At 43.3% G+C, this 12,453-nt stretch overlaps 1 protein-coding gene across 3 annotated transcripts in view; it reads right to left on the minus strand.

Moving 5' to 3' along the window:
* Positions 1–12,453, minus strand: part of RNF185 (ring finger protein 185) — a 191,982-nt gene that overhangs the window by 31,852 nt on the left and 147,677 nt on the right. For all 3 annotated transcript variants that reach the window (XM_068123913.2, XM_068123912.2, XM_068123910.2), the window contains exon 10: positions 11,718–11,736. In XM_068123913.2, the coding sequence (XP_067980014.2) occupies positions 11,718–11,736 (19 nt within the window). The remainder of the gene's footprint in view (positions 1–11,717; positions 11,737–12,453) is intronic.

Here is a 12,453-nt window from a genome sequence, read left to right on the forward strand (position 1 = left end):
CCCTCGGCTCGTTAGCTCCGCCCAGATGGAATCGGTCCGCCGCTTCTTATTGGGTGCGGGGGGGTTACCGGGCTCCGCCCTTGACAAGGAGCTGACAGTCAGCCCCTGTGTGGTAACCCCGTCGGAGCACATGGGCAATGGCGGCTAACCAAGCCGGAGTGAGGACGCACACTCCCCGCGCCGTCGCCGCGCCACCCCCCGCTGTTGTTGTAGTTGTTGTTGTTGTTGTAGTTTCATGAGGAAGATGGGAGGAGGTATTGGGAGGTCCTAAACTCACTACTGGTGCCATACAATCACATTCTGGTGCAACGAAGAGTCAGAATTAATGGAAACGAGTCCTTAACTGACATAGACTAAGAATAACTAGCAAGATGTCCTATAGTTGTCTACGTGAGATGCGGTGAACCTGGGCACGACATTTAATGGGGGAAAAAGGGGAAGGTCGGTTCTACAGAGTGTTGTTTACAGACAATGGGACTAGGGAATGGGGGATTGGGGATAGTTGGGGAGTATTGGGGAAATAGGGGAATATTTACAAGCGGATATGGATGGAGGCCAAATCCCATATCCGCAACAATATATATATATATATATATATATATATATATATTGTTGGGGATTTGAGAATCCTGTGTTGTAAATATCACCCTCTGTAAATTGTAATGATTCTTGTAAATACCTCCATTTGTGTAAAGGTCAAAGGTCGTCCCCTGAGCTAGTCCATGTACAAGCACGTAGGCCACCATAGAACCTCTCTATAGTTATTTATTATTCTATGTTAGTTTCAGGCTCTGTTTCCCATTAATTGACCTTGCATTGCACCAAATGAAATAAGATATAATAGTTCCCTTTTCAAGTTTTCCCCAAATCATCTCTTCGAAGTGCCAGTAACATTGGGCTGTTTTCTGCGGCGTTCGCCACTGTTGCATTGGGCTGTTTTCTTCAACCCCAAAACTTCATTACACACGCGGTCAACTTGGGGGAGAAGGGCGTGGCCGGCCCATCGTCTTCAGGAGGTGGAGCCAGGAAGCCCTTGCGCCCAACCAGGACTCTGTGGGCATGGCTTCGTAAGGTGTGGCTATGGCTTGGTAGGGCGTGGCTATATAACCCGTAGAGGGAAGCCCCACCCAGCAGATGACCGAGGGAGCCAGAGGCGTGCAGCGACAACGAGCCCCTGCCGCATGCAACGAAAATACGTGTGCCTGCCGCCGCCTTGCTCGCTTCCAGCCCGGAGAGGACCTGCTTGCTGTGCCGCCCTGCCAAACCTTCCAGCCCTGTGGTCCCACCTTCCTCTCCCTCCAGCCAATCCAATCTGCAATTCCCTATTCGTGTGAGTGAGTTCGTTCTATCTGTATTGTCCCTGGGAATAAGTTAAGCTTGTATAAGTAGAATTGCACTGTGTCTTCTTCTTCTTCTGTAAATTGCTTTCGTTTTCTTTCCTTCTCCTTGGTTTCTTTAATTGTGTACATAATTAGTAATAAATCCCTGTTCTTCCTACCTTTGCCTTCCTTTCTGCACATCCGTTCGTCTTTGTGATTTCCATCATTGAACACCTGTGGCACGATTTCGGCCAACGCTTCGGAATCGGGTTAGTGACTGTTAATAGCTCGAACTCCGGGTTGCTAAAACCGCTCGGCAATTAGAACATCTAAAACCGTGGTTCGAGCGGGAGTCCCTCCCCTGCTTCGCGGTCAGGAGTGGCACTCAGGTCCTTGGGACTTTTCGTTGACCAAATACCCTGGCTGCTCCCGACCGGAAGGAGCGTTGGGACCCCCAGGATTCACGTTGGTCAGTCGCAGACAAGGGGATTAATCCCCCCTTGGTAAGGGGAAAAGGGGCCGATGTTGAGATCCGCAACAATATATATATGCAGTCACATGAAAAAGTAAGTACACCCCATGTAAAGTTTTGACTTTTTCAACATATTTCAACATACAGCTATTTGATATTCATTTCAACAATATTGATAGATAAAGGTGATATAATACAACAAATATCATGAAACATTTACATTTTGTAGTCCATTGTATAATTTAAATAAACATAAATGCAAATTTCGCATGTGGAAAAAGTAAGTACACCCTTGGCTCTAATAGGTGGTATTGCCCCCTTTGGCAGAAACAACCTCAAGTAGGCGTTTCTTATAACTGTCTACCAGTCTCTGACATCGACTGGGAGAAATTTTTGCCCACTCCTCCATGCAGAATTCTTTCAGCTGTGCGATGTATGAGGGGTTTCTTGCATGCACAGCTCGTTTCAAATCCCCCCACAACATCTCAATGGGATTTAGATGCGGGCTTTGACTTGGCCATTAAAGAACCCTCTATTTCTTTGTTTTCAGCCATTCCTTGATGGATTTACTGGTATGTTTAGGGTCATTGTCATGTTGCAAGGTCCACCTTCGGTTGAGCTTCAACTTGCCGACAGATGGCCTCACATTATCCTCAAGCACCCTCTGGTACAATGAGGAATTCATCGTGGATTCTATGATGGTGAGCTGCCCAGGCCCTGATGCAGCAACGCTGCCCCAAACCAAAATATTTCCACCACCATGCTTCCCAGTTGGTATCAGGTTCTTGTGGTCAAATGCTGTCTTTGGTTTTCGCCAAACATGTCTTCTGGTACTGTGGCCAAATAGCTCTACCTTTGACTCATCTGTCCAGAGCACATTGTTCCAGAAGTGCTGGTCTTTGCCTCGGTGTTCATTGGCAAACTTTAGTCTTGCCCTGATGTTCTTTCTGGACAGCAAAGGTTTCCTCCTGGCACACCTCCCATGTAGATCAAATTTGTGCAGCCTCTTTCTAATGGTAGACTCGTGCACTTTGACATCAACAGTGGCAAAAGCTACCTGTAGGCCCCGTGATGACATTCTGGGGTTCTTAGAGACTTCTTTCAGCATCTTGCGGTCTGCTCTCGGGCTGAACTTGCTGGGGCGGCCTGGCCTGAACAAGTTGGCAGTTGTTTGGAATCTTTCCACTTGCAGATGATCTTCCGGACAGTCGAATGATTGATTTCAAATTGTTTGGAGATCTTTTTAAATCCCTTCCCAGACTCGTAGGCATTTATCACCTTCTTTCTGAAGGCCTCAGAGAGCTCTTTTGATCGAGGAATGGTGACGCCGCACACTTCAACAACAAAGAGCAATCCAAACTAAATGTCTGAGGTTTAAATAAGACAGGTTCCTCCAAGATCCTCTCTAACGATGTTCTAATCATTTGTACTTGAGCTGGTGCACCTGATTCTAATTTTAGGTATTTGAAGTAGTGATAAATGTCGGGGTGTACTTACTTTTTCCACATGCGAAATTTGCATTTATGTTTATTTAAATTATACAATGGACTACAAACTGTAAATGTTTCATGATATTTGTTATATTATATCACCTTTATTTATCAATATTGATATATATATATATATATATATATATATAATATATATAATATATATATATATATATATATATATATATTATATATATATATATATATATATATATATATATATATATATATAATATATATATATATATACTATATATATACATATATATATATATATATATATATATATACATATATACATATATATATATATATATATACATATATATATATATATATATATATATATATACATATATATATACATATATACATATATATATATATATATATACATATATATACACATATATACATATATATATATATATATATACATATATATACATATATATATATATATATATATATATATATATACATATATACATATATATATACATATATATATATATATATATATACATATATATACATATATATACATATATATATATATATATATACATATATATACATATATATATATATATATATATATATATATATACATATATATATATATATATACATATATATATACATATATATATATATATATACATATATATATATATATACATACATATATATATATATTGTTACGGACCGCGGATAAGATGTTAATTTGCCGAGCGGATGGCGCCGTGGACCGAACAGTTAGCAATGACTAGACCCGATTCTGAACGTTGGCCAAATCGTGCCACAGATATTCAATTTGGAAAAGACAAAGACGACGCGGATGTGAAGAAGAAGAAGAAGACAAAAAAAAAGGTTTTAAATATGATTATTATTTATTACTATTTACAGGACCAAAGAAACCAAGGAAGAAGGAAGGATAACAAAATAAAGACAAAGAGGGACGGACCAGAAAGACACAGTGAAAATTAGCTTACCTATGCAGTCTTAATTATAACCCCAGGACAAGACACACAAAAAGGACTACGAGCAAACTCACACGAATGGGGAAATTGCAGGCAGGAATGGTCGGAAGGAGGAATAGCTTGGCGGGAGAGGAAGGTTCAGCGGGGATCGGTCGGGCTGGAAGCGGACAGCCGCCGTCAATCCTCGAGCTGGGATCGCCAAAACCGCCGCGGTTCCAAACTGCACGGCGAAGCTCCTCCGGTGCACCGTGCGCTCTCCAAAGCTGCCCCTTTGAACTCTTTCTTGGCACCTCTATGCAACTCTCTCTTGGTGCTTCTCACTTGGCACTTGTTCTACTTGGCACTTGTTCTACTTGGCACTTGTTCTACTTGGCACTTGTTCTACTTGGCACTTGTTCTACTTGGCACTTGTTCTTCTGCCGTATCTCTGACTCTCTTCTGTCTCTGGCGCACTTGTTGCAACTGCAACCACCTTCGACTCCTTCTCATCACTCTTTTGCACTCGTCTCAAAGGCTTCCGCGTGCGCTTTTTATAACCCCGCCGGCGATCAAGCCGCCGGCCCTCAGGACACGCCCATCGGTCAGCTCGCCTCGGCCCTGATTGGTCGGCACGGGCCCTCTGGCTCCACCCTTGATGACGATGGGCGGGCACGCCCAGGATTTGGCAGCTCCTCCCCCTTCTTCTCCAAGCCTACCTCGTGGCTAATGGAGTCGCGGTGAATGCAGTTGGCAATTGAGGCTTTATTAAACGAAAATGAAAGGGGATCTATCTATTTGAATTCGGTGCAATGGAGTGTCAATTAATGGAAGACAAATCCTTAGCCTAATACACAGAATAAGGAAATCACTACCAACAAGGAGGAAATCTATGATTGGCTGGTGGATGTTTATGAAATAACTACGGAACGACCTTTGACCTTTATACACAGACTGGAGGCAGGAGGGTCCACAATAAAACAATAAAAAAAACACAATCCTCATATCCACAAAAAAAAAAATATATATATATACATACATATATATATATATATATATATATATATATATATATATATACATATATATATACATACAGTGGAACCTTGACTTACGAGTTTAATTCGTTCTGTGACCGAGCTCGTAACTCAAATTGCTCGTTTCTCAAATCAAATTTCCCCATTAAAATGCATTGAAATGCTATTAATCCGTTCCAGCCCGCCAAAAACCACACCAATTTTTTTTTAAATATACAGTATATATAAAAATATCTCGCGCTTTATATTTCACCTGTATGCAGCATACAAGTTGGCAGGATGGCCTGGACTGGAGGTACGCACACTTGACTCTAAAGTCTAAACTGTCCAGCCTGGGTTTGAATCCCGACCCAGCTATAACCTGTCATGGGTGAATCACAGGCAGGGTGATTCATCAATGTGTGTACCGCTAAACTGGGCGCCCCGTTTGCGTCCCATTAGTTGTTGGATGTTAAGGATCTCACCGTGTTTTCCACAAAGAGAAGGCGAGCTATCGCCGGCACTCTGAACAAGTTGTGGCCTGGCATGCTCTTCTCCTCTGCCGTTATATACGTCCTCCTCGACACCTCGCTCATGTTTTTCGACGATTGCGTGTTTTATATCCAAGCACAAGTTTTATATAAAACACGACGATTGCGTGTTTTATATCCACAAGTTGTGGCCTGGCATGCTCTTCTCCTCTGCCGTTATATACGTCCTCCTCGACACCTCGCTCATGTTTTTCGACGATTGCGTGTTTTATATCCAAGCACATCATCCTCTTCTTCTTCTTCTCAGTACCGTGTTTTCCACAAAGAGAAGGCGAGCTATCGCCGGCACTCTGAACAAGTTGACGGCAGAGATACTGTACTTGCACGGCAAGATAACCACGTGACCAGAACCCACCTGGCGGCGTAAATTCAAAATAACCAACATGCGAAAACAAAAATGCAGCGCTATACGTCAGAGATACTGTACTTGCACGGCAAGATACCCACGTGACCAGAACCCACCTGGCGGCGTAAACTCAAAATAACCCACATGCGAAAACAAAAATGCAGGCTATACGACAGAGATACTGTACTTGCACGGCAAGATAACCACGTGACCGGGTGGCGAAAGCTCGTAACTCAGATCTCGGCTCGCATCTCAAAGCAATAAACCGCCCGAGCGACGGCTCGTATCTCGAAAAACTCGTAAGTTGGGGCACTCGTAAGTCAAGGTTCCACTGTATATATATATTGTTATGTCGGTGGGGGTAGTGATATGTAGAGCCAGATAGATCTGTGTAGGTAACGTGCTTCGTCTGTCGCGGTAAGGAATCTACCTTGTAATAAGTTCTGTGTATGCGTTTTGTCGGTTGAGAGTATACCTGTGAGCATACCAGGATGTTTGAGTGATAAGTAGCGTAGGGATTAAAGAGTAGCGCCCCTGTGTGTCTCACCTGGTCAGCCAAAACTTTGTCCCTTATGGCAAAGCACACCTGTAGACACCATAGATCGGTCCCTAGCGCAACACTAAACGATTCCCTTCCCCTGACATGACTTCAGAAGGAAACCAGGCAAGGACACCGCCGCATGGCCGCCGCCAATTACACCTCCGACAGGCCTATCCACCTCGAGTGCCACGCGCTATGACCACGGAACAGGGGACGAGAGTTGGGGTGGCACGGTAGGCGTGAACCTCCAGCCGGCGAGTCAGTGGAGGGCACTGATTGGGTAGCGCGCCAAGGCTGAAGTGACGTCACCAGCAAGGTTATTTAAGAGAGCGCCGAACGCGATAGGAGATAGAGATAGAGATAGAGATAGAGACAGAGACAGAGACAGAGACAGAGAGAGAGAGAGAGAGAGAGAGAGAGAGAGAGAGAGAGAGAGAGAGAGAGAGAGATGGTCTGGAGAGTCTCTTGCGGTTCGTGCTCTTGTTTGCGCAGCTAGCCCTTTTTGGACATCCGGCGCTTCGTCTTGCGTAGCCTGAGTTGAGTTGAGATATAGCCCGAGTGGAGTTCGCTTGCTTCTTACACGTTTGCTTCGGGAGAGCTGACTGGGACGTGGCAGGCAGATCGTGTGGAAAGATCAACCTCGCTTGGAGCCGCTAGCCTGTGTTGGACGCGCGGTGCTTTTCCTGCTTTGGGGCCTCGTGTGCGAACGGAGTGGGTGTTGGCTCGGGCCTTCGCGTTGCTGTGGTGCTGGAGGGAGGGGCCTCGTGGTGTGCTGCGGAGCTTGGGGACGCAGGACGACAGACGAGATAAGGCCGCATCCGCAGAACATTTTACAATTACATAACGGACGTTTTTCTTTCTATTAATTCATATTCCTGTATCTCGTTTCTGAAATCTGTCGTGTGGGGACGTCCCGATTAGGATATTTATTACGGCGCGTGCTTTTCCCTGTCCCGATTTTCTTTGCAATAAACCCTTGTATTATTTTCCATTCCCTGTTAAACCTGTGCCCGGTTGAATTAATTTCCTTGCAGGATCGAAGTAAAGCTGTAGTCGGCGCACAAGGTAAGCTTTTTGCGCAGCTTCCATTTTCCTTCTTCCACCCGTGCGACAATGTAAAATCCGTTTGGTTGTTGCCTCCGAATAAACCGTTGCAGCCTATCCGCGACCTTCTGGTGTTAACCGGAGTCGCACGACAATATATATGTATATATATATATGTATACACACACACATATTCCAACGAAATATATCAAAATATATTCCAACGTGCTGACACAATTGCCTAATGGATAAGGAATCAGACTCAAGCTGGGGATTGTGAGTTCAAATGCCACCTGGGTTGAATATTTTTCCCCTTACCTTTCCAGGGCTTTTATATCGTTTTCAATAAAGTCTTGTAAGATGAACAAATGTATTTTGTTCATATTTAAAATGTATCTTGTGAAACATGCCATGGGCATAGACAAGGCCCCTTTATATGGTATGTGCCATGTGGCAAACTATAGAAAAGGGACATTCAAAAAAATATATTGTGTGCATGCTGGACTACCGCTCGTGTTCTTAGGAGGAACCAATTAATGCTCTCGAAAAGTTCATACAAAGGGGCGACCTACATATGTAGGTTAACACCCATCAGTACGTAAAGTTTTCTGTTTACCTTGAAAATGAAAACGTGTAAGATCATGTGCATGTGTGTGAAATGTAATTTGTTTAAAAAATTAATAAAACTTGTATGCACTATGTACCAACCAAATGCAGACATGTTGGATGTGATGTATTCTTCGGGACAAGCGTTGGACAAGCGTGATGTGTGTACACATTATAGGCAACAATTGGATTAGATGAAACAATTGTCCACATGTGCAGTGCGGCCTATTTTACCCATCCCTTTTGGACCATAATTGCACTTGACATAAACTTATATTATATTTGGCATTTTAATATTTTACAGAAAAATGAAGGACTGTGAAGAGGTCCCTTTCAAACCAAAGGACTGTAAATGCATTGAAAATACATTTACCTCTTCATGTAGTTGTACGACTCAAATTGGCGCCCCTTTTTGAATGAACTTTTCTGGAGCATTACTTGGTTCCTCCTAAGAACACAAGGGTAGTCCAGCATGCACACAAGATTTTTTGAATGTCCCTCCTTTTCTGTTGTTCAACATTTTCTAAAAGCTATGGAATGTCCCTTCTTTTCTCTACTTTGCCACATGGCACATACCCTTATATAAAGTGGCCTTTTCTATGCTCCTGGCATTTTCCCCAAGATTTAAAAATAGGCCTCATTTTTTAAGAAGCCTTGCTAAGTAATGGCTCTAAAAGTGAGCAAGACCACCTTCGCCCGAATGACAACATCGACAGGCAAGGCGTAGTCTCAGATGCTGCCAGTTCAAAGCAGAACCACCACACCATCAGTTGCTACCTTTAAAAATGTATTTCGACCCTACTTATACAAAGTTTACAAGAGGGAACATAAGAGCAAAGAGCTTGTAAAGAGGTGTTGGGCATGATACAAACTCTTACCTCTTGTTAGTTCTGTCTTGCAAACCTTGGACAAGCAAGAAAGGGCAAAATTGACTCATACACAGAGCTCGGATTACTAGTCTGTATAGTGTGAGGGTCTCGGGGTTATTTGGTGTGCTCTATAGTGCACATGAGAGTAGCGCTTGGCACATGACACAATCGGCTTGGGACTGTGCAGCAGATAGTGAGCCAGAGAGCCGCAGGCCCTGGGACTGATGGGCTAGGTGCCCACAGTTGTGGAGCTCACCGTGCCACAATGGAAAAAGCCAGCTGGACGCCACCCTCATCATTCCCTTCCGCCCTCGTCAAACAACGACTCAGCCATAAACTGTCATCCCAGTGTTTCCCAGGCAGGGTGATTCCTTAATGTGTTTGCTGTTCCTTGGATTGAAGTTAAGTGTGCGTCCCATCTGACATTAGTTGGTGGACGTTATATATCTCACGGTGTCCTTAGTGAAGAGTAGGCACTCTGGAGCAAGTTCCAAATTCCTTCTCTAACTGACAGAGGGTCATCAGTGGCACAGCTACTCCCCCCATTCAATGATGCTACCCTGGAGTCTTGTGCTACATACAAAAGAAGAGGATTCTTACCCTAAAAATTTTGATATGGTCATTTGTTTTGCCTGCTATTCCTGACTCACACATTCAGATCTACGGACATAATTTGAGGTACAGTATTTTTGGTGGAAAAGAGATGTGCATCGAACCACCTTAAGAGGCCATTTTCCCCCACAAAGCAGGGGTTGGCCTTTTTCGGGCACCGTGGTCCCCTTTTTGAAGCAATGTGTTATGGTCGGATAAAAGAGACAAGTGCATGTTGTACGTTTATCTCCAGTTGAGGCCCGCCAGATTTGTGCCTCACGTCACTTGGTTAGTAAATAATTCAATAAACAGTACCTCATGTAAATCATCAAATGTACAGTACCTCATGTAAATCATCAAAAGTACAGTACCTCATGTAAATCATCAAAAGTACAGTACCTCATGTAAATCATCAAAAGTACAGTACCTCATGTAAATCATCAAAAGTACAGTACCTCATGTAAGTCATCAAAAGTACAGTACCTCATGTAAATCATCAAAAGTACAGTACCTCATGTAAATCATCAAAAGTACAGTACCTCATGCAAATCATCAAAAGTACAGTACCTCATGTAAATCATCAAAAGTACAGTACCTCATGCAAATCATCAAAAGTACAGTACCTCATGTAAATCATCAAATGTACAGTACTTGTGATTACTGGTAGTTTATAGTCACCATTACTAGTACCAGACTGCAAAGCCGCAATGAGCCGGCGAAGCCAAAGCCTCTTAGCACTATTTTACCCATCACAATGGCATCAGTAGGTTAGGTAGTTGGTAGTAGGTAGGTGTAGTAGGTGCCGTACCTAGTTCAAAATGACACCATTTGCATTCTGGATGAGATTAAAATTTATAAAATTTACTTCTTGATTAATTCGGTGAATTCCGTCTCAATTTCGGATATTTCCGGCCGTGAAAAACTATCCCCTATGGCCGCGAGATTTCTAAAAAAAGAATTCTTCGTCAATTTTAGAATATTTGACGCCGTTTTCAGCGTCCGAAACGCATTAATAAGCTTTTTTGAAATAGTTTTTCAAATGCTCGAATCTCATTGGTTCCGGTAATTGGTGACGATTTTCGTTGAAGATAACCAGGCCCGTGCTGGCCCGGGGAACGAGGTTGGTCTTAAAGTATTTTAATTACAAATTAGAGGTGCATAGGATTGTGAATCAAAAAAAGACGGGTGAAACAAACTCCGATTGAACTTTTTTCAATTTGTTATGCATACTTCCGCATCCGGAAGTTGGCGGCCTCCATTGAGCGATTTGGTTTTTGAAATATTTTTTTCAAATGCTCGAATCTCATTGGTTCCGGTGTTTGGTGACGATTTTCGTTGAAGATAACCAGGCCCGTGCGGGCCGAGGTTGGTCTTATAGTATTTTAATTACAAAATAGAGGTGCATAAGATTGTGAATCAAAAAAAGACGGGTGAAACAAACTCCGATTGAACTTTTTTCAATTTGTTATGCATACTTCCGCATCCGCAAGATGGCGGCCTCCATTGAGCGATTTGGTGCGTCAAAGTTTCGAAATTCTCAAGGGATCCAGAAAAATCTGGCTTTTCAACATAATACGTACGCGTTCATTCACAACACCGGCTTCGCCGGCTGTTAGTCCCCAACATCCTACCTGGAGGGCACTATTGGGGAAGGGGAGGCGGCGAGGGGGGGGGAGCAAGCCCCAGAATGCACGTGATCGCCTGTGACGTGTTAGGTTTTATTGGAACCAGGAACGCTAGGAATTCTCTCTTTCCATGTAGTTTGGTGGAAATAAAACAAAAACACACTTAAGTAGATGAAGAGGAGGAAATGTTGGGCAAGACAGCTGGAGAGGAATTCAAAAATGAAAGGACAGAAAGAAGAATCACGTTTGGGTAATTATGGTAGGTTATACCGAGTAACAAGTACATACCTGATGCAGGCAGGGCCAGCTTTGATGGGACATGGCAAAGGGGAGTTGGAGAGGAGGATAAACAAACACAAAACAAGGTTATACCAAAATGAGATGAACACTTCAAACAAGGATGAGAAACACACACCACACACCACACACCACACACCACACACCGATATCGACACATATCGATATAAATAAATATATCGATTACACCTCCTCACAGTTTACCATAAATGTGAAGTATCAGAAGCGATACGGAGAGATAACAGTGTCAGATACATCAATAGGGATTGGGTCATTGGTACAAAGGAGATGTGTCGATGTGCAGAGAGGGTAGACACATACAGTAGGGGTAAAGAAGTATTAATACAATGGGGTCGGTAGACACATGCAGTAGGGGTAAAGAGGGATGGATACAACGGGACAGGTAGACACATGCAGTACGGGTAAAGAGGGATGGATACAACGGGACAGGTAGACACATGCAGTACGGGTAAACAGGGATGGATACAACGGGACAGGTAGACACATGCAGTACGGGTAAAGAGAGATGGATACAACGGGACAGGTAGACACATGCAGTATGGGTAAAGAGGGATGGATACAAAGGGACAGGTAGACACATGCAGTACGGGTAAACAGGGATGGATACAACGGGACAGGTAGACACATGCAGTACGGGTAAAGAGGGATGGATACAACAGGACAGGTAGCCACATGCAGTAGGGGTAAAGAGGTATGGATACAACGG

The sequence above is a fragment of the Myxine glutinosa genome, chromosome 8, assembly GCF_964187855.1.
Source record: "Myxine glutinosa chromosome 8, kmMyxGlut1.1, whole genome shotgun sequence".
NCBI classification, from domain to species: domain Eukaryota; kingdom Metazoa; phylum Chordata; class Myxini; order Myxiniformes; family Myxinidae; genus Myxine; species Myxine glutinosa.